This window comes from Ixodes scapularis, unplaced genomic scaffold, assembly GCF_016920785.2.
Source record: "Ixodes scapularis isolate PalLabHiFi unplaced genomic scaffold, ASM1692078v2 PGA_scaffold1__304_contigs__length_218370807, whole genome shotgun sequence".
Taxonomy (NCBI): Eukaryota; Metazoa; Arthropoda; class Arachnida; order Ixodida; family Ixodidae; genus Ixodes; species Ixodes scapularis.
The window spans coordinates 36,016,904-36,038,671 of record NW_024609846.1 but is presented as its reverse complement, the minus strand read 5'-3'; the positions used below and the strand labels follow the sequence as shown (position 1 = coordinate 36,038,671).

The window sequence follows — 21,768 nt, the reverse complement described above, 5'->3', positions numbered from 1 at the left end:
GTCGCCCGGGCGGCAGCAATAGATCGGGGCCTTGATGGCCACCAACTGATCGACTCTTAGATCGGCTGCTCGTTCTAAGTAGGAATAAAGAGCAGTATGCGCAATATTAAAGCACGAAATGATGCTCCTTTGTTTCGCCGACTATCTCTAAGACAGACAGTCCCTTTATGACGAAAAAAAAAGAAAAGAACTTCACCAAATTTGAAAGAAGAGAAAAAAAAAAGAAAAAAAAAAGCAACAACTGGTTTTGCATATAGAAAGACATACGGCGAAAGTTCACCAACATGGCGTCCTGCGAGATTTTGGGCCGGAAGTACGTCACATGAAACCGCCCCATACCGACTGGGACAGATATGTTCATGATTTGGGGAAAGTAGCCAATTTACAAGAGGTATACGCACACAAATAAATTAACTTTCATTTGGTTTTTATGCTCGGAATGGAAGTCAATTTATTCTCGTTAACACATTTAGAAGGAAAAAACAACAACAAAAAAACACATACACAAAGAAAAACACTGCACTTTTAAGAACACTTTTTGTATTTTCTTAACGTCGTCCCATCGCACTATGGGCGGAATAAGTGTTGCCTGGGGCTGGTGCGCTTGGAGACGATACTTGGACAACTCGGATACCGCGTTTGCTCTGCCTACTACTTCACAACAGTGGACCCTACCAACGAAGAAGCTGTGGCCCTCCGCCTTCTCATTATTCATCTGTTCCTACCGTAATGTATTCGGTCGTTCCCGGCTGCGGCTCCCGTCCACCGCCGCAACGTCGACAGAGAATCTCTTCTCTCCTCCATTTTCACAAGTGTCCCTTCTATCGGCGATTAACCCCTCCACTCCTTCCCCCAATTAATGATTTCATGCGCGTCAGCATCTCCCCGTTTGCAAGCCTTCTCTTTCTCTCTCTTTATTTCTCCCTTTCAAGGAGGATTCCCCAGCCAGTTACGCACCCAGAACTCGGTATTCGCATAGCGGAAACACAATCGAACACTGGCTCCAGTCATTATATATACTGAGAAGGCCTTTAATCGATTTTTTTTCCCCGCGGCTTTGGAGCCTTTCTAGCTCACCCTGATGACAGTGGCAGCGCAGGCCTGTGTAAGGTTTTTGCTCTGGCAACATTTTCTAGGGATAGAAAATTACTGGAAACGCATTGAAAAGCCCTGTGGCACTATGGCAGCCAATTATTCTTATACTCCCTTAAAACATATTTGTCTAATTTATATCAAAATTTAAAAATTGAAAGCTCGCTATAACGTCGGGTGTTTAAAGTTTAAAGTTTGTTTCGGAATGCATAATTAAAATGTCTTGACTTCTTAACGAGTGTCCTCAAACTCAAGAGCTTAAAAGCCTATATAATCGACAAATAAGAACTGACCTCGAGCTCCGTATAACTACCATATTCTAGAAAGAAAGATTTATTTTCCATCGTCAAAGTTCTTCCGTTTTTATCGCGAGGAGTAATGACGGTGTAAGAAGAGGTTGTATGGTGATATGAAATATATATCTTCTATTGGTTACGAACTGCTTTCAATCGGTTCGTTGTAAAGGCTGGCGAAATCATCGTTTTTGCAGCCTTCCACTCTTCATCCGAGGTATTCAACAATGCCTTGTCCCACAAGGGGTTTCCCATTAGGTTGGGCTCCTGAAACAAACACAGAACCACCCACAAAATTACAAAAAATACGTGTTTACATTATTTTGACATCTTCCGTTTTCTTTTTCTATATGTTGCGTGTAAACACTTCATATGAGAGATGAAACATTAAGTCTTTATCCAAAATGCAGCTGATATTAATAGCATTGTAAAGATAAGATAGTTGGTAGTGCTTACTATTCTGTCAGTAAAAGACTTAAAATCTTTTACATAGATGTCTCGGAGGAGCAGTGGATCTCCAACTACCAGAGCGGGCACAAAACCTTGGTATGAGCTGTAAGAAAGTGCCAAACGTTATTCGTGACAATTGTTTGTCCGAGATCAACGACACTCTCTTAAAAATAAATTATTCCGATGATTGGTTTATTGCGTTTGATTATTAATTTGGTTTGTATTATCCTAAAATCTTAAGTTTTAAATATAAACTTTAAATTAGAGACTGATATTGATATACCAGACATATTAAGGAAACAAATATGAATACATGTCAGTCTCACTTTCAGTGGAAAACTAATTAGATAGGTATTTTGCGAAGTTTTACAGTGGTGCAACGTTAAATGAGAAACGCTATCTTGCGTAATGAAAAATTACATAAATTTATTTTCCAAGTGAAGCGTTCTGAAAATTAAAGTGACAAGCGGTTCAAATTTTAAAACATGGCCGTGAGGATATCAGCGTGAATATAGAATAAAGAACATGTCATCCTGTCCCTTGTTAAATCAATTACTCGGCCACTTGAAATCAGCTACAAGATATCAAAGTGTTTACAAATCGCTTACTAAAATGTCTCTGTTCTATTCTTGACAGGGCGACAAGGTGAAAAAGTACTGAAGACTAAGTATATAAATAATGCGTAAATTTATAAGTAAAAAAAAAAAAAAAAAACTCATCCGTGAAAGCATAACGATGAGTTATCTATTTTATATAACTTGCGCGATTCACGGAGTTTCTTCGACATGAATATCGTTCGCGCAGGGACAATGGCTGTCTGTGGTTAAATAAAACAACGTGACTAGCCAACATGTAGAGTTGGAGTCCAGTAAAGGGACACTGACAGGGTATTTATGCTCGCCGAGGTTTTTAGTTGTACCTGACATATGAGAGACCAACTACCCAGAACAGAATTTGCGGCTCGAAATTCGGTTTCTTTCCGCCCGAAAACCGCCGATCGAGAACTGGCCGGTTCGAGTCTTGCTCACTCTCTTTTCCGTGGTCACGGGCCGTTTTCTAAGGTTTCGACGAGACCACCAAACTTAATCAAAGTCGTTGGTCACTGAAGGCACACACTCAATATTAAAAATAGAAAAAAAAAATGAAACCCTTTTTTTTTTGCTTTAAAAAAGCGGCAAATGCGTTGATTGAAAAAAAAAAAAAAAGAAAAAGGTTTCACAGACAATCGGAAGCATTCTGTGCGTTCACTGCATAATTTTCAACATGGCGTCGTTTCGCGTTTTGTGGGACTCGCGGGTGGCAGCGGACGACGGGGGTGGGACTTTTATTTCAGAACGTTTCGTTCACGGTACCGGCGAATTCTGTCTTCCTTTGAAAGATAACTTTTGGACCAAACAAAAGAATTGCTATTCATCTCGTACGACACGCCCGACCATCCAGCCAATCGCACGAAGACGTCGCCGAGCCGTCGTCCCTTCTCGTGGCTGAAGACATCGCTCGCTCAAACGTCAAACACGAAGTGCGTACTGCGAGTTGAATACACACGCGTACGGTTTCTTTACGAGGTGCGAATATGTTCAATGCGTGGTGCTGCTCGACTTCGGGCCGAGAGTGCATGTACTGGAGGGAAATCGGAAAAATCGGCAGCAAGCTTTCCGACATATAGTCTATCGGCTGCATTCCTACGAAGTTCCTTCAGTAGCTCAGTGGAAAAACGTCCGCTTCACACGCAGTGGGCACGGGTTCGATCCCTAGCATGGGCGTACCGTTTTACATTTTGCGATGTTTACGTTTCTTTATTTTACAATCATCGCTGAAAAAAACAAAAAACAAAAAAACAATTATTGTGGACGATAAGTCGCTGAACTAAATAATATGTGATTCCATTTTTGACGGCTTTGCCGCACAATGCCACTTTCAGATGCAGGACACGCGAGGCAGCTCTTCACGCAACAGCTTGGGAGTATTCTTTTCGGAGCCGATCACGGGACTTCACCGCGGACACCTCGCAACCAATTGGCACCACTTAAATGTACAAAAGAACTCATCTTGAAGTACAGAACAGCGAGCGGAACAAACAGAACTGCAAAGGAATCACACGGCGAACGGATCCTGCGACGCATTTTGCCTGCACCGCTCGGAAAAAAAAAAAAAAAAAATCGCATGGTCGGGTGTAGCCACTTGACTTTCGCCACTCTATCCTTTCCACATCTCCGTGCGGTGCGGGGGTTTGTGTTTCGAGCAGTTGCTTTTTTTTTTGTCTTTATTAAAAAAAATACGTGACTCTGTAGCAAAATATTAATTGGGTAGTAATCCGACATCATATAAAATCGTCTGGCAAAAAATTAAAAAAAATTTTTTCGGGGTTTTCAGTGTCCCTTTAAAGTGACATGAATCTTAGCCTATTTTTTTCAATGTGCACAAAGCATGTAAGTCACACAACCCTACCCTGCCACACACACAAAAAAAAGCAAAGAAAAAAAAAACGTACTTGTTGTTTATGCACCGCTCTATATAAACTCCGCTTATTTGTAGTGGAGTGGCTTGGCTGCCCGGAAGAACACCGTATGACACCGTAACGTCTCCCTGTTGTCATTTCTGTTGCGTATATTCCGCTGTGTGACACCGTCTTGTAAATCATAGTTTATTCACGTTGTGTGCTTTTAAAGCTTGAAGTGAAAAATTTTTAAACATCATCACTCCCTTCATCATAGCTCTCTAGAGGTAAAAATGTAAGAACGAACCCGTATAGGCGGCCATGTCGACGATAGTTTTTCTTTACGACTTCATGCATCGGCTGTGAAAGAAAGAAAGAAAGAAAGGTGAAAAAACAAAGAAGGCATATGTTTCGGTGAAGATCCATTATCGTTTGCACAGATAACTGGGCATTCTTTTTTCGAAAGGCGGCTGTCCATAGGTGAATAACATTTTATTGCGTCGAAAAAACAGTTATTGTAAGATAATAACCAATTGCATCTTGGCAACCTCAAAACTGAGAAGTGTATTTCCTTACTCAGACGTATCTATTACCGCAAGGTTGAAATTGTTACTAGTAATAAAATATAAGTATAATTACTTAACTGATTTTATAGTGTCACAAGGACTCGCTTAAAAAAAGTTTAGTTTCCCATCAAGTTGAATATCAAAACTAAAACTGGGTTTCTAAGTTTAGATTCCGGAGAAAGTATGTGCACTTTCTCCGGAATCTTATTTCAAATTTATTAAGATCACAACTAGGCTATCAGTATGCTTTATACCTTGGTAAAAGTATCGTATACCAGCTTCACGTAGTCGGTAAAAGACAGATATGGAATCCCTTTTCCACGCCAGAAACTGAAGTTTCTTCTTATTACCCTGAAAAGAAACACCAACCAAGAGCTTGAAAGCATACACGCATCACACACTTCGGCACCCGATGCAACCAAATATGACTTCCTCAATCGATCTAAACAGTGTCAATGCGCAATCAAATGCCCCAAAATGAAATGTACAGAGTGAATATATAATTTCATGCGAGACGATGTATCCAGAGAACAGGCGCTGCCAGAAACTGATTGCTAGTTAAAGAGTTGCTAGAAGCGATCACTCGTATTACGATACATGATAATTATTTTCATCGGAAAAGGAGTGATGGAATGTTTGTAGCTTAGCTTTGCTGAAGTAATAATAACGCGTTCGTAGATTTGAAGGACGCCTAGATTTCGAAGGAGGCCCTCCGAACGCAGTTCAACGCACTTAGCGTATCGCACGCCTCGTCATAGCAGACTTTCAGAACAAGCAAATTAGGAGAGGAACAACAAATTCTAGATAGTAACAACTTAAGAAATTAAAAAAAAGGGATATATTTGAAAGAAACAACAACAATGACAACGCCCTACACAGAAACACGCACACATACACACACACACACACACACATATATATATATATATATATATATATATATATTTATATATATATATATATATATATATATATATATATATATTTATATATATATACAACACGGGCACTTCACAGCATCGTACTTGGTCCTCGAGGAGGATATAAACGAACATATGCAGATGAATGAACCGTACTTAATCCAATGAATCAAAGAATTAAAGTTTTCAGGAACCCGCCGAAAGCCAAAGTAACGGCGGAGCCAGAATTTGAACTCTGGGCCTCCCAATGTCCGGTCGGGTGTGCTAACCTCTACACCACTTCACTTTCTTTTTTTCTTTATTTCTCTACAATACTCCACCTTGACTTTCTGGCGTTTCCTATCTGTCTTAATAACGCACAAGACACGAAATTTACCGAATCGGAGGTGTTCTGGAAACACACGCCGCCGCGTGGAACGCGGTTCGACGCTTGGTGTCACGTGGCACGTGCTCGTTTATGCTCCAGAGATCCTCCCACTGTTCTGTCTCGTCCCGTGTATATATTGTATAATATATCTATATAATTGTATAATTTTATAGATTGTAGAACGATAGAAGGCACGCGAGGCATTTTACGGCTTTCTGAAAAACCGCACAAAATCGACGGGTTTTTAAGTTTCGGTTTTCTATCGGAGCGCATCTCGTCCCCGGCGGCACCGCGCCCCGTGGAGAAATAGTGCAACCACCCTCTGCAGCGTCGCGCGATGACAGCGCAGCAGATGTTGGTTGCACTATTTCTCCACGGGGCGCGGTGCTGCGTGGCTGAGATGCGCTCCGATAGCAAGCCGAAACTTAAAAACCCGTCGATTTTGTGCGGTTGTTCAGAAAGCCGTAAAATGCTTCGCGTGCCTTCTGTCGTTCTGAAATTTGTTGATTTAGTGCTTTTCGATAAGGCTGTGCACTTTTCTAATTTAAACCATGCCCTTAAACACAATATTAAAAAAGTTAATTACGCAAAATACTTAACAACTTAATTATCCCGGACTTTAGTAATTTTCCTAATTGGGCCCCTAGCCCAGGACCAAAACGCAGCAAGCCTTTTTTCGTTGCGATAAATAGTTTTTGCAGGAGCGATTTGGCCTGCGTTCTTTGAAACACCCTGTATATATGCACGTGAGGCAGAGTAGTTTGACAACAATGGACCGGGAAAATGTAGTAACTCAAAGATCCGTACTTTCAGAGTTGCTATATTAGGAAGTTTATTTATGTATTACGACAGTTTTGCCGAAAGGCTTGGCTTACTTTAGGAATATATCGTGCCGATAGGGTTTTTGATACGACTTAATCTGGAGTTTCACGGGTCATACTGTGGTTAAACTATTTTCATCAGAATACGCTCGCGTGTATTCTGATGAAGTATGGCGCTTGACATACTCTAATTTGTTTTGTATATCCTTGGGTTTACACCTGCTTGGTGTAGTTCAAGCACTTATAGTCAGAAAACACGTTTGGCGTCAATATATTTCCCACGAAGTACTTTAAGACACGTAATTAGGTGATCTACGTATCTCGTGAAGGCCAGAGCTATACAGCTCGGTAACTTTTTAAATAGACTTCTTGCAAAATCGAAACGATCCTAGCGGAGTACTGCCGTGCAAAGCATTCCGTCACGACTTAATACAGTCCTTGCATTTACGAATATCAGGCTTTCGTTTAATTTATCATACTGTTTGTGTTGCCTACAAATACGCATAATATTCTGGGCACGTTTTTGTGCTCAGCGTTCCCGACGTGCCAGAGTATGTGTACATGAATAGTAAGGACTACGAAGGCAGGTGGAAGAAGTATATACTGGGCCGGTCATCCTGTTCCATCCTCTTCTCAATGGGATTCTTAAATTGTCCGTGAGCCGGGAGGGTCATTCTGCGCTCTGGAGTGGAACCAGGCCACCACGAAGGTATGGGATGCGGCCGGCCTTACTCGTAGTCCTCGCTAAGCCTAGGCCGGTCCTTACGGCCGCTGGAGATTCGTGTTTCAACGGGGCTCTCACGAAGATGAATGAGTGCATCGCAAGCGAGCGCAGACTTTTTTTTTTTAACGCAATAGCGTTCTTTAGCTACTTTACGCGGTTTTCGCGATACGGAATCTGGCCTCGAATGCGCCTGCGCATACGCAGGCGCCGCGCGAATGCGGAGCGGCAGTACGCACTCCTTCATATTCGCCACCTCATCGAGGTGCCTGAACTCCTGGACGTCGTCCTCGACGTTGTTCTAAAGATCGTTTTTGAGGTCGTCGTAGGAGTCATCCTAGACGTCGTCTTTGGCGGCGTTCTCTAGGACGTCGTTCTTGACGTCGTCCTAGCAAGCAGGTAAACCCGCGCCGCGCATACACGGAGCGCGAGCACGCAACGATTCACATTTGCGCTAACGGGTACGAAGCAATTATCGGTTTGAGTAGGGCTATGTTGATACATAGTCAATGATGGTGGTGAAACAGCTTGAACATGAAACGATTACGCAGAGACAAGACAAGGCACACACATAAGATACTGCAATGATAGTGGGGAAACAGCGCCACATTGATAGATTAAACCCATGTCTTCGACTTTGATGCATTGATATGTAGAACCGTTCTTCGAGAGCCATGTTGTTGTAAAAAAAAAAAAAAAAAAAGCTCCCCAAAACTCCGCACATGCATTTGATAGAAGGCTTGTCGAATTATGAGGCGCTGGAGAAAACCAGCCTTCTGCACCAAGTCCTTATTTCGAACTCTTTTTGTTCACGTTCCGCCCATTGGAAAACATACTGGAAAGGCATCAGCGCGCACCTCGTATCGTTGCGCCGCAGTGTTCTTCCGCAGAATAAAGGCCGCCTGCTTTCATCGCCGTCACCATGGCAGCGAACACCGATTTGCCCAACGCCGTCTGCTAGCCAAAGTCTAATAGCTTCTTTAATGAGCAGCCGCACACTCTAAGAAATGCCTGCGCGTCTACTTACCCGCAGAAGACTTGAAAAGCAAATCTCTGGGATTTACGAAATCAGCTCAGCGAATGATGAGGCGGAACATCTGTTTAACCCTCTAAATGAAGTATGCGCTGTGGCATTACGCAATGCAAGCATGACGCTTTGGATTGCGTAATGCCAGAGTGCAAACATCAATTTTAGGTCTAAACGGATGTTCCGCCGCATCATTCGCTGAGCTGATTTCCTAAATCTCCATGATTGACTCTTCGAGTGTTTTGAGGGTAAGCAAACGTGCAGGCATTTCTTAGAGTGCAGACTGTAGCCGGCGAAGTGCCGTGAACGCAGGCCGTGGGCTAACACTGCTCCCCAAGGGTACACGTGCCGTCCGAAAAAGTTCAATCGACGTTCGCTGCCATGGTGACGGCGATGAAAGCAGGCGGCCTTTATGCTGTGGAAGAACACTGCGGCCCAGCGATATGAGGTGCGCGCTGATTTTCAATAGGGGAACGCGAACAAAAAGAGTTCGAAATAAGGACTTAAAGGAGCAATGCAACAATTTTTGTACTTTGCACAAATACCGCGTAAAACGGATCCCTAACGTTAATGACCTATGAAACACGCGTTCGTTTTTCACCTCACGCAATAAAAGTCCCAGAAAAAAATTTAAGAAAAACGAGCAGCATTCACCCCCTCAACTCGCAGCCAGAACAAGCGGCCACGTGATCTGGAGCCGCCAATGTTGATCATAGCCACGCGCTGGGGTTGGCAAAGCGCAGAACACGCGCTGAGTTCCAGACATTGTTATGGCTCGGCTATTGTCGTCGTTGCAGCGATTGGACACGGGTTACAACCCGAATGCTCCTCGAGATAGCAATTGTCACGAGCCCAAGTCGAGTGCCCACGCAATGCTTGGGTCCAATCTATGAGCCGCATTCAAATATCGTCACTTGGGTGTACTGCGATCCCCGAGTTACGTCATCAAATTTCGCGAAGGAGAGATTGAATGAAAATGATCGCTTTTGTCCTTGAAATTACACCGCAACAAAGGAGTTTCTTGGCCAGTGGCGTTGCGTGTGAGTATCCTTGAGTCCCAGGTGTGCCAGTAAGCTCGTGTAGAGAGAAAAACATTCCAATTGAATATCGTTGCACAGCTCCTTTAACGCAGAAGGCCGGTTTTCCCTAGCGCCTCATAATTTTGCCAGCCTTTCACGAAAGGCGTATTTTTTTAGGGGCGAAGCTCCTTAGGGTCTAGCCTTGTCCGTCCGTCCGTCCGTCCGTCCGTCCGTCCGTCCGTCCGTCCGTCCGTCCGTCCGTGCTCACAAAAAAGAAAAAAAATGTTTGCGCAGTCGACAGGATTCGAACCTGTGCGGGGAGACCCCAATGGATTTCTAGTCCATCGGCTTAAGCACTCGGCCATGAGTGCGGGACGAGTAAGGGGCTCTGAGTTGTGGTAGTAACTCAAGAGCTGGGGTTTCTGTCATGGATGAAACGATGCATGTAGCCGGTCAACGTCTACACAGGAGAGGGCGCAGCGGTCAAATGCTATATAATCGCGTTAAACTCTGCATACATTGGCTCAACGTTTATCGACGAGAGGGTGCTGCGGTCCAATGCGTATATAACCACGTTCCATACCACACATTCTCTTTCTGACATGGACCGTTGACTTAAGCGGTGGAGATGCGTTCCCACGGCTTCTAGCGGATCCAAGCTGATCCGCTAGAAGAACCACTGGCTCTGCATTTCACCGACCATAAAGCAGTAATAACGAAGTCGAAACGCAACCTGGAACTCAGCACTACCTATGAGCAATAAAAAAAAAATCAGCACCATCAGCACTACCTATGAACAATAAAATCAGTATCATCAGCACCACCAGAGCTTCGCCCCAATCAACATCATTCACCACGTGGAGATGCGGTAATTTTTTTTTACCATCCCGCGCCTTGTTTTTTCTTCCGTAACATGGGTCTAAAGTACCTAACTGCCGAAACAGCTTGGACATTTAATGATTACACAGATACAGAAGACTAAAAGAATACATAGAGACGACGCAATCACTCAATTTTGAAGTGGCGCGCTGCAGTCGCGCTGACGGCAATGACTGCGCGTAAACCATTCATAAAATAAAGCGTTTGCTCAAAATTGGCGTCGTTGTATTCATAGTCAGCTGCGTCGTGAGTCTCATGACAAATACTATCGAAATTTATAGACAACCCAAAATAGCGGCTTCTGCAGCCCATTTCTTTTCATGCTGTGCTGCAATGCAATACTTCGTTAACGGGGCAGTCGAAATCAAAATCATTCCACTCCTCTCCAAAGCCAGAGGCTCCATAATGCAACGCGAGCGGTGTTGCATGCAGGGATTTTCGGAAGGTGTCTATTTGATGTTGGGCAAAAGCGTCGCGTCATACGCCCGCTGCGCCTTCTGTTAGTGCGCTATGATTGGGCACGTGGTGTCGTGAGATCACGTGAAAAGCTGTGGTTTCGTCATTCAGGAACAATCTGAATCTACTCAAGATCGCCGTCTTGCGCAGGCTTCCGAGAGACATACTTAGTCCAGCTCCTCCCTTTCGTCTCACTCGTGGGGCAAATCAAAACCGTCGGGACTCTCACGGTCTGTCGATCTCGCTGCGGCGCTCGGTAAATCTCGTTAATTAAGGTTAGATATGCGTAATTGTATTTAGGAATTTCATGATTTGGGCTAGTTGTTTTGGCCGTTTTTCGTTACATTCTTGCCTAACGCTCTTCGCATGAACCCTAGTCCTTCAGAAAAACATTCTGCGTTAAAGAATTTTCGGAAAACACAATGATGCTGCCCGCACTTCAGGCGCTACTTCTGAATCCCTGGCACGTCGAACAAATGACCTGCTAGTTGCCCGTCGTATACCCACTTTAGAAAGGAGTAGTCTAGAAAAGGTGACGAAAACCGACTCACCAAAATATTAGAAGAATCGATAGAATCCCCAAAGCCAACGTTGCTCGGAGCATGTTGTTGACCCGACGTCCGCGCAACTGTATGTTGTGCGGACGGTAGTCGCGTATCTCTTGTGACCTCAATAAAAGAAAAAAAGTACAATGCGTAACAAAAAAGATTAAGGACTGTGTCCCTACCTGCCCGGCACTCTCGTGTGTCTTTGACAAACTTTATATAAGGTTCCGTCAGCAGATGGAGAGGAGTCCTGAGTGTGCGAATGGAGCTGGCAAGACGGCGGCATTTTTTATTGTTGTTTCTATGTTTGTTGAAGATGCCCACAGCTGTAAGCCAGACTTTGTACGATACTCGTTACAAGTAATCGAAGTGCTTGTAATCGATTACTTTTTGTAGTAATTTTGTAATTGTCCGATTACATTTATTAGAAAGTAACTGCAAGAGTAATCTGATATTACTTTGAAAGCACAAAAATAAGCTGTAACTGTTAATATTTTTCCCTCCACTTTTTAATGGCGACCTTTGTTTGTCTAAGTTTCCTACCAAGAAATCGTCGATCCGAGTCTCCGGCAGAAAAAAAGTGCGCCAAAATTGGCGGATTAAAAAGATAAGAAGTGTACAATTTTGTGATTTTAATTCAATATTGAACGGAACAAAAAACCCGTTTTCAGAACGGCAGGAAAAAAGATTCCTGACTTTAAAATCTGTAGTAATCGAAAAAGTAGCGGTTATTTTTTCAAGTAACGCCCAATTACTTTTCAGTGCGCAAACGAGCTAGTGAAGATTAGACATAACACAACCCCGAGTGCGATTAAGCGAAAGATGACCACACACACACAGACAAACTCACACACACACACGCACACGCGCGCGCACACACACACACAAACACACACAAACACGCACACGCACACAGACAAAAGTGTTTTGTGTGTGTGTCGTATTTTGTTTATCTGCGCTCTTGGGGTTGCGTTGTCTAGGAGGTATCGGGTCAACGTAACGTCCAAATGAGAATGCTATTGACAAGGGAAACTTTCGACAATAGCGAGAGACAGTCGGAACGTGGCTAACACCATCCGCGTTCGTTTTGATAGCTGTGAAGTCGATCTCCAGCCCGGAGAGACGAAGTTTGGATCCAAGGTAAGGGGGCTGCAGGCCAAAGGACATAGGAACTCATCTTCATTCGTTCCGGCCGGGGGCGCTGTTCATAGATGCGCCATCGTCTGTCTACGGTGTTGGTGGGCGAGCCTGGGTTTTTTGTTTCTCCTTACACTCTTCTCATCCGCTCGCCAAGTGGTCCTGTTGAAAAATGGTCAGGAACACGACGATACAGAGACAGTGCGTCTCACGCGCAAAGCAACACTCGCCAGACCCAATATTTATTTGGCGTAATACTTCTCTCAACCACTTTCTCAGCTTAGCTTAGGTAATGGTTTGGCGGACCGTAAGGAGCTTGATACGTGGGTGCGTCTACCGTCCCTTTATGCATTTTCATGCCTTGGCAAAAGCCTTGGCGTAAGTGTTGTTTTCAAAAATTACTTTTAGTTCAGTAGGTGAACCCCTTTTTTAAATAATCAAATGGGTTAAAAAAAAAAAGCGCAACACAGAAATGCGGTAACTGGGTGTCAAAATACGTGGATGAGGTTCCCGTGGCCTCCTGGCTCTCGTAACGTGGTAAAACTGGACATTAGTTAGACGACCGGATTCTAAAACAAACCTACGCAGCTAATTCTGACTTTGTAGAATACTTGCAAGATCGTAGTAATCGTTTTCTACAATGGTGCTTAGCACATTTTGGGCTCAGTGCTTTGGTGCTTAGCTGAAAAAAGATATCACTTTAAGAGAATCATAAAGGAGACGACCCGCGTCACCAGCACCGGCAACTGCCTCAGCGTGTGCTCTCAGCAAACTTTGTCGCGGATATATTTATTTCTTATATGTTCAGCTACTTGAACTTCCAAGGCGGTACTGAGGTCTTCAATGCTTTTTTTTGCAGCTTTGTTTAACTCTGCTGGTTGAAGGGTTGACGGATGGAGCCTCTGACGATGCGGGATGTTTCGTTGTATGAAAGCTCTAATAAAAATAGGCTTGTGTCTGTGTCTTTCTTTTCCTTTGTCTCGGTATGACCCAGGCACGTAGCCAGGATTTTGTTTCGGGGGGGGGGGGGGGGGGGCGCCTATGACAAAATGTTGTATAGAGGGGGAGGGGGAGAGGAGGACCCAGCACAATAAACAATTTCGTGAGGGGGGGGGGGCGGGCCCCATGACCCCCCCCCCCCTCTCTCTCTGGCTACGTGCCTTGTACTGTGGCCACATACCATCTCAACTACATATTAACCCTTACTTCAAACACATCTGGATGGGTTGAGATAAGACGAGTAAATGAGACGGGATTGGTATGTGGTGTTTGGCGCGCGAGACGCGCTTCCCTTGTACAATCCTTTACTATGCAACATCTCTAGGCCGCTGCAAGAGGAGAAACGTAAATAAGTGCAGGTGCCCCTGCGTACACGGCAGAGACGACGACGCATAGAAGAACAGTGCTGCCGGCCGGTGTAGATTAAGACGTGTCTCGGTGCCCTTCGGCCTGCCGCCTCTCAGCCTTAGATCCAGTACCTCACTATTCGGTCAGGGAACCCCTTTCACAGCTATCAAGACAAACATGTATGCGATTAATTAATTTGCGTCTGTCGCTCGGTATCGCAAATTGTTTCTCTTGTCAAGGACATTCGAGTGTTTTTTTTTTGTTTTTTTTTAAATACGTTTATTCGATTCCTCTTGGCTTACAGTTCGTTGTTCGCGTTTTCGTCATGCCAGCAGAATGCCAGCAGAATGCTAGCTTTGTCGGCACGCTCGGGACTGCCTGCGCCTATTGACAGTTACTTATTGCGTGAGCCAAGGACACCCAAGAGCGCCGCGCAGATAGGGATGAAGCCATTTTTATCGTTGTTGTTGCACAACTCGATTTTTCTTCGTTGAGCCCATGATAGCGACAAGCTCTGCCGTCTGGGTCACTTTGTCGTGGCGCGTCAGGGGTGAAAAATAGATTAGTTCGGACATCGACTCGACCATGCTGCAAGCCACGCTGGCTTTGGTGTTTCTATTGATTTTTCTAACTTTCTGGTAAGTCAGTTTCTCAGACTCTTTCTGCACTGCTCGCTTCTATAAAAAGTGTATTACTCAGTAACTTAGAAGGACTCTTTCGATGTGCAAGAGACTCTGAAGTAACGCCTGAATCACGGATAGCATCATTTGTCATTTGAAATGTATTTTTGATAACTTTATCTGTTAGGAAACTTTATCGGGAATAAATTGAAACTAAACGTATCGCCCAACCAAGAGATAGAGCTTGGTCAGCAGCGCTTCTAAAAAAAGAAAGAAAGACATTAAGCAAAATACGTTTTCGGTGAATGTCATTATTTATGAGTGCACAGGCGAGTGACCGGAAATTATGTTCACTCCAAATTGTGTCAGAATAAACTGAAGTTCAAAGTGTGTCAGAATAAATGTGCTTGGAGCACTACGCATTTCGATGGTAAGCGACATTTTTGCTTTACCGAGTAAAGGCAGCTGAAATATCTGACCATACTGTTATCAGGCGCGTCCCCCCCCCCCCCCCCCCCCCAAAAAAAAAAAAATATATATATATATCAGCTATACTTTTTTTGGGGGGGGACATGGATTTATTTTACATAAATATTATTTAATTTACTTTTACTTTTTCAACTTTCATATTTCTTGCCATGAAGGTCCACAAAACAATAAAGCTAAAGCTCCTAATTTTTTTCTTTCTTATTCGCTTGTTTTTCTACAGTCCGCTATAGTCCCGCACAGCTTTAGAAACGCACGAGGTGGCGATTCCCGAGAATAATATTATCACTTCACAGCCGATGAGGTTGCGACAACAGCCGATAAGAACAGCGAAGAACGAATCGCGAAGCAAAGAACACTACGATAATAAGTCGCGCCCCATGGGTTTCAGTGACTATGGGAGAAGGCGTGTGATGTGCGTGGTAGTGTGTTCGGGTGACATCCCCTGAAACCTCATTAGATCTACGTGGGTGTTGATCTGAATCCTGCAGGGCTACTGGTACCTAAGCACCTATTCCTCGATGAAAAATATGATTATAGGTGATGAAGTGCGAGCGATTACTTCTCGCAGCTTCGCGAAGTACAATTATTTTTGAAGCAGAGATTTTTCTTCCCTGAATGCGAGTGTAATTTTTTTTTCTACGGTATGTAATTCCATGCTAAGGTCATTCATCGCCGCTCTAGGTGCCTACGGTTGTAATTCAATTATCCTTGTTATCTCATTAGTGGTGTCTTTTTTTTTTCAGGGTAATAAGAAGAACCTATAGGTTCTGGAATGGAAAAGGAATTCCATATCTGTCTTTTACCGACTACGTGAAGTTGGTATACGATAATTTCACGAAGGTAAAGGTGTACTTTTGAGTTGATTGTAAATCGTAATATACTTTATGAGTTTAGGATAGACTGCGTTTTCCCGCGGTTTGGATATGAGGTGGCCAGGCATATTTTAATATCTTTCTATGAAAAAGCTTTCTATACTACAAGATGAATATGCAAGTGCCAACAATATCCTTTTCCGCTAAATGAAAAGGTCCAGAATAATTGTAACTTAAGTGTAATCAATGATCAGACATTTCCAAGCCTTATATTTTGTGAGTCTCGCTAGCACCCATGAACGGTTGCTGCGTGCCCTTGTTATCAGTTTTGCTTACCATTTGCCGTGGTGCATAAATTACCCCTTGAATTTAAACGTGACACGTTCTTTCGCTAGTTGCTCAGGATTTTTTTTTAATCATGATAAGTGAAGTCTGAGAAGCATGGCCGCGAAGCTCGACGGTGATTGGTTAACAGGGGGCGTCACGTGACCAGAGGAATGGGCGAGAAGGAGCTCGACCACCTGAGCGCACTGGGGGAGAGAGCTCGAGAGTATGGAGGGCTCTAAAAGATCGCCAGGTTTATCAGCGCGATTAGAGGTAGTGTCGCTTCATCCTAGGAACAACTACCAAGTGAGCACATGGTACGCGTTACACTAACTGATGAAGGGCGCCATGAACGTAGGTGTCTGGTTGAACAGGCTAGAGGAGCCGGTAGACGATCTGCTGAAAAAATGTATGGCTAATGGCTACGCAATTGTGCTGCATACAGGAAACTCAGAGAATCGTTAAGCGTTTGTGATGCTCTAACATTTCACGTCTACAACACTATTGCCCAGTAATTTGCCATACATTTTTAAGTCTAACATCGTCATCTTTTTTGTATGATGATGCTGTAAGAAAAATCACTGATAAATGTCTGTATTACCACAGTTGCTTTCTGGTAATGCACGTCTTCGCGTCGCAATACGTTAGCATTGAAATGAAGCAAAACACTGATTGAGCTTCAAAATAAGGCGTATAGAGACTCGTAAGCTTTGCCTCATTGATTCTTATCATTTAAATGAATAGGCAGTATTGAGAGTGGTTCTATAGCCATAGCTCGGAAGTCTTAGAGGACACCATGATTAAACGGGATAGCATGCATGGCTTATCACATCCATCGTGATTTTTTTATTTAGATTTTGACCTCTACTTTGAATGAAAATTTCAAAGAACATAATTTGCATATATGTTGTCCGGAATGTACTTTAAAGGACCAAATTATATGTTTATTCGTTAAGGTTTAGCAGCACTAGAATTAAACTTTAATATAGAACTGTCTTTGTGACACTTCAAAAATTAGTGGAATCATTATGCTTATTTTTTAATAGGCTCGGCCCTTTCAACTTTAAGGTAACTGATAGGTCCGAGGAGCAATTCTCAATTTTGAAGTGGCCAAAACGCCATGAATGTTGGTTTACTATCACTATTTCTTCGCCACCATAAAACATTCTGCACTTACAAATGTGTGCCTATCGAAAAAAGAAGGCCGTGTTAGCTGGCTAAAATGGGATGTATTTTATTTCTAGTAAATATATTTTTTTTTGTTACAGCCCTTGCATGAGGTGAACCTGGAAAACTATCGTCGACGTGGCCGTCTTTATGGGTTTGTCCCTACAATTTCACTTTCCGAACAAACTAAGGAAGTCAAAATTCATGATAAAGGCCAGCAGGACCTGAACTCGATAATCAAAAATACCTAGTTTATATAGATGTACGGGCAGCAGAAGGTGTAAGACATGAGTCAATCCTAATTGAAAGTCGTGACACAAATGCATTAGGCTTGCATAAGGTGATCGGCCGAGCAGTTAAGCCAATCCAGTACTAATGGGTGGGGCCTGGAGCGGGGCGTGGCGAGTGTAGCTCCACCTAAATTGTGTGTTCCGGCGTAAATACTGCAAATATTTTTTAAGGGTTGATTTTTGACATGAAATATGGCTGGCACATTAGGATGTGTGTTTGTGTGTGTATGTGTGTGTGTGTGTTTGTGTTCGGTGTTACTTTAAATTGACACCCAATACACATGTATGCAGTTGATACAATTTTATTTAACCGAGGGGGACACCAATTAAAAAAAATGAGTCACTAAACTTTGGAAGACCAATTAAAACCCTTTCTTGTTTCCGAGAATAAGACGTTTACTTTGTTTTTCATATAAATACATGTTATTCGCCGTAAAAATATCGAACAAAGGCATTTCGGTAAGCGATTTGTAAATAATTTGACATCTTATATTTCATGTGAAAGAGGGATATGTTATTTTTCTTATATCTACGCTGATCTTTCCACGGTCTCGTTCTTAAATGGGTACGCTTTGGAATTTTTATTGTTTAAAACGCTTTACTTATTCGAAAAATGATTTATGTATATTGCCGCGCGCAAGGCTGAGAAAGCAACGCTCGGTCACGGTCCTCCAGAAAGTTCCCGTTTATTCATGTACCGCACGTAACTTCTATCATTTATCCCTGCTTTTGTTTTCTAGAAAGTGCGTGTTCATTCTCGCCCCGATCACGCGACGCTCGAACCGCTTTCGCCGAATCTTCGAGATAGCGGCGCACTCTAGATAAGAGGCCGCCCGCGACCTTGTCGAGTCAGTCTCGCCCTAGCGCTCGATTCTGCTGACACGCCGACTTCGACGCCCGCGACGCTCTGCTTTCTTCTGTTTCCTTCTTTATTTTTTTGGCACAAGTTCGCCACATTAAACGTTTATTTCTTTCTGTTTATTTCCTGTTTTTGTTTGGTCACCACCCGTGACATTTGGTGGAGGTGCGGGGTACCGCATGCCCCTGCCGCGTACCCCTCCGAGGGCCCACAGTGCAAGTCCGACGCCTAGCCCACGAAGAGCCGACGAAAGCACTTCCGAGATCCGGTTCAGTCGTCGCACCCAAGGTCTACACCCGGAATTCGGACCTCTACCGCCCAAGACTAAGCAGCCAACGAGGCCAACGATGGACAGCCAGTCGTCCCAGAACCCGTCCACCGGCGGCGTCGTATACCTGCCCGTCGCACCCAAAACTCCGACGCCTTTCCACGGAGACACCCACGAGGACATCGAGGACTGGCTGCAACATTATGAACGTGTGGCCCGACATAACGGGTGGTCAGCTGAGCACTGCTTGCAGAACCTTTACTTCTCGCTGGAAGGTACTGCAAGGTACTGGCTGGAGAACCACGAGGCTTTTTTAACCTCGTGGGAGGTGTGCAAGCAAGAGCTAGTGAAGACGTTTACCAGCCAGCACCGACGCGAGAGGGCCGAAGACATCCTTCGAACAAGGACCCAAGGTCTGAATGAAAGCATCACCAGCTTCGTTGAGGATGTTCTTCGCCTGAGCGCCCGCGCCGATCCTCAGGCTACAGAGGAGAAGAAGCTGCGACACCTGATGAGGGGTGTCAAAAGCGAGATATTCGGAGGTCTCATTCGCAATCCTCCGACAACTGTCGACGGGTTCGTCACGGAGGCGACGAATATGGAGCGTGCGCTACTAGCACGCGCCAGACACTACGAGCGGCACCCTGGCGTGACTACTCTGGCGACATCCGGATACGACCTTGGTACCGACCTCCCAGGCATCCGTGACATCATCCGTGAAGTCGTCCGGGAAGAAATCCGCAAGATGCTCCCCGCTACGGATCGCTCGTCCTCCCTGTCGCTCGCCGAGGTCGTCCGAGAGGAAGTCCACCGAGCCTTCCAACCTCAGATTCCGATCAAAACGACGACGCCAGAGGAGCCTACTTTGAGCTACGCCGCCATGGCCCGAAGATCGCCGCAAGCTAACCGCCAGACCACGGCGCCACCCCGACGAGACCCTCCGATGCCACAGTATCCTCGACGCCAGGAAGGACAAGTCCACGACATTCGCCCGGAGCAACCCTCGTCGAGGAAGACCGACGTGTGGCGAACGGCCGACCGACGCCCGCTCTGCTACCACTGCGGGGAAGCCGACCATGTGTACCGCCAATGCCCATACCGACGACTCGGGCTGCGCGGATTCCACCCAAACGACCCGCGCCCCCGGTGTGGTGAACGCCCTCGGGAGATCGACGAGTACCTGCGACGACCCCAGTCCCCCGAGCCTGCGTCCCGCCGAGAGTTCCGGTCGCCATCGCCACGACGTCCAGCTTCGCCGATGCACCGACCCCGACGTGAAAGCCTGTCGCCCCTCGCTCCTCGCCGGGGTAACTAGGCGCGGCAACCCCTGGAGGTGGAGTTGCCGAAGACGACCGACGTAAAGAGCCTCCAAGAACGCCGGAGCGCTCCCACTCTCCCGACGCCACGCATCGCTACGACGCCCCTGCAACGGTGTCCAACAACCTAAACGTCGTCATCGACGGTCACGACGCATCGGCACTCGTGGACACCGGAGCAGACTACTCAGTCTTGAGTGGGAGGCTCTCCCGCCGTCTTCGAAAAGTCATGACGCCGTGGGAAGGACCCCAAATACGAACCGCCGGAGGACATCTCATCACACCAGTCGGGAGATGCACTGCTCGCGTCGAGATCCACGGTGAAACGTGCCCTGTCAAGTTCGTCGTTCTGCAAGACTGTTCGAGGGACGTTATCCTCGGAATGGACTTTCTCTGCGAGTATGGCGCCGTCATCGACCTCGGAACAAACCGGCTGACGCTACGAAAACCTGCTCCACCAGCGGAGGAACCCGAAGCGACGTCACCCACGGTCCGAGTCCTCGCAAACCACGTAAACCTACCACCGCGGTCGAGTGTTTTCGTACTTGTCGGGATCGATGAAGCTTCCTGTGGCGAAGTTCTTCTCGAGGGAAGCCTCCAATTGCTCCTGGGAAGAGGCATATGCGTCGCAAGGGGCGTAGCTGAACTTCAGGATGGGCGGACTGTGGCCCTCGTGACGAACTTCCGAAACGAAACGCAACACCTCACGAAAGGTGCAGCCGTGGGCCACGTCGAGAAACTCCGAAACTCCGCCGAAATCACTGCGATCACTGACGAATCCTCGCCGCCCCAGCAAGACAGTACGTCGCCAGCGCAGCTCGACATTGACCCTAAGCTTCCGTACCCTGAACGGCGTCAGCTGGTTAACCTCCTCGCCGAATACCGCGACTGCTTTGCGACGTCGTCGAAGGTGCGCCAGACCGCGGTTGCCAAGCACCGCATCGTTACTGAGGACGACGCGCGCCCTGTGCATCGATCGCCGTACAGAGTCTCCGCTAAGGAAAGGGAGGTGATCCATCAGCAAGTTCAAGAGATGATGAATGACGACATAATCCAACCTTCAAGCAGTCCATGGGCCTCTCCAGTCGTGCTGGTTAAGAAGAAGGACGGAACTCTTCGGTTCTGCGTGGACTACCGGCAGCTCAACACGGTTACGAAGAAAGACGTCTACCCACTCCCCCGCATCGACGACACTCTAGACCGGCTGCGCCACTCTCGATACTTTTCATCGATGGACCTGAAGAGCGGCTACTGGCAAATCGAGGTCGACGAACGGGACCGAGAGAAGACAGCCTTCGTCACGCCGGATGGACTGTACGAGTTCAAGGTGATGCCCTTCGGACTATGCACAGCGCCAGCAACTTTCCAGCGTGTCATGGACACCGTACTGGCAGGGCTGAAGTGGCAGAGTTGTCTCGTCTACCTTGACGACGTCGTAGTATTTTCAGCTGACTTCGACGAGCACTTGAGACGACTCCGAGCTGTTCTTCAAGCCATTCAGACCGCCGGACTCACACTCAAGCCGTCAAAGTGCCGGTTCGCCTAT

General features: G+C 45.6%; 2 protein-coding genes across 2 annotated transcripts in view; one reads left to right on the top strand and one right to left on the bottom strand.

Moving 5' to 3' along the window:
- LOC115325283 (cytochrome P450 3A41-like) overlaps window positions 1-11,652 on the bottom strand; it is a 48,053-nt gene extending 36,401 nt beyond the window's left edge. Inside the window, exons 1-5 of the mRNA XM_040216536.3 lie at window positions 11,600-11,652; window positions 5,093-5,189; window positions 4,580-4,632; window positions 1,842-1,938; window positions 1,533-1,652 (exon numbers count right to left, since the gene is read on the bottom strand). Of these exons, the coding sequence (XP_040072470.2) occupies window positions 1,533-1,652; window positions 1,842-1,938; window positions 4,580-4,632; window positions 5,093-5,189; window positions 11,600-11,652 (420 nt within the window). The remainder of the gene's footprint in view (window positions 1-1,532; window positions 1,653-1,841; window positions 1,939-4,579; window positions 4,633-5,092; window positions 5,190-11,599) is intronic.
- Window positions 11,653-14,502: 2,850 nt separating this feature from the next.
- Window positions 14,503-21,768, top strand: part of LOC8026669 (cytochrome P450 3A41) — a 45,822-nt gene continuing 38,556 nt past the window's right edge. The window contains exons 1-3 of the mRNA XM_042290140.1: window positions 14,503-14,715; window positions 15,930-16,026; window positions 17,591-17,643. Of these exons, the coding sequence (XP_042146074.1) occupies window positions 14,663-14,715; window positions 15,930-16,026; window positions 17,591-17,643 (203 nt within the window). The 5' untranslated portion in view covers window positions 14,503-14,662. The remainder of the gene's footprint in view (window positions 14,716-15,929; window positions 16,027-17,590; window positions 17,644-21,768) is intronic.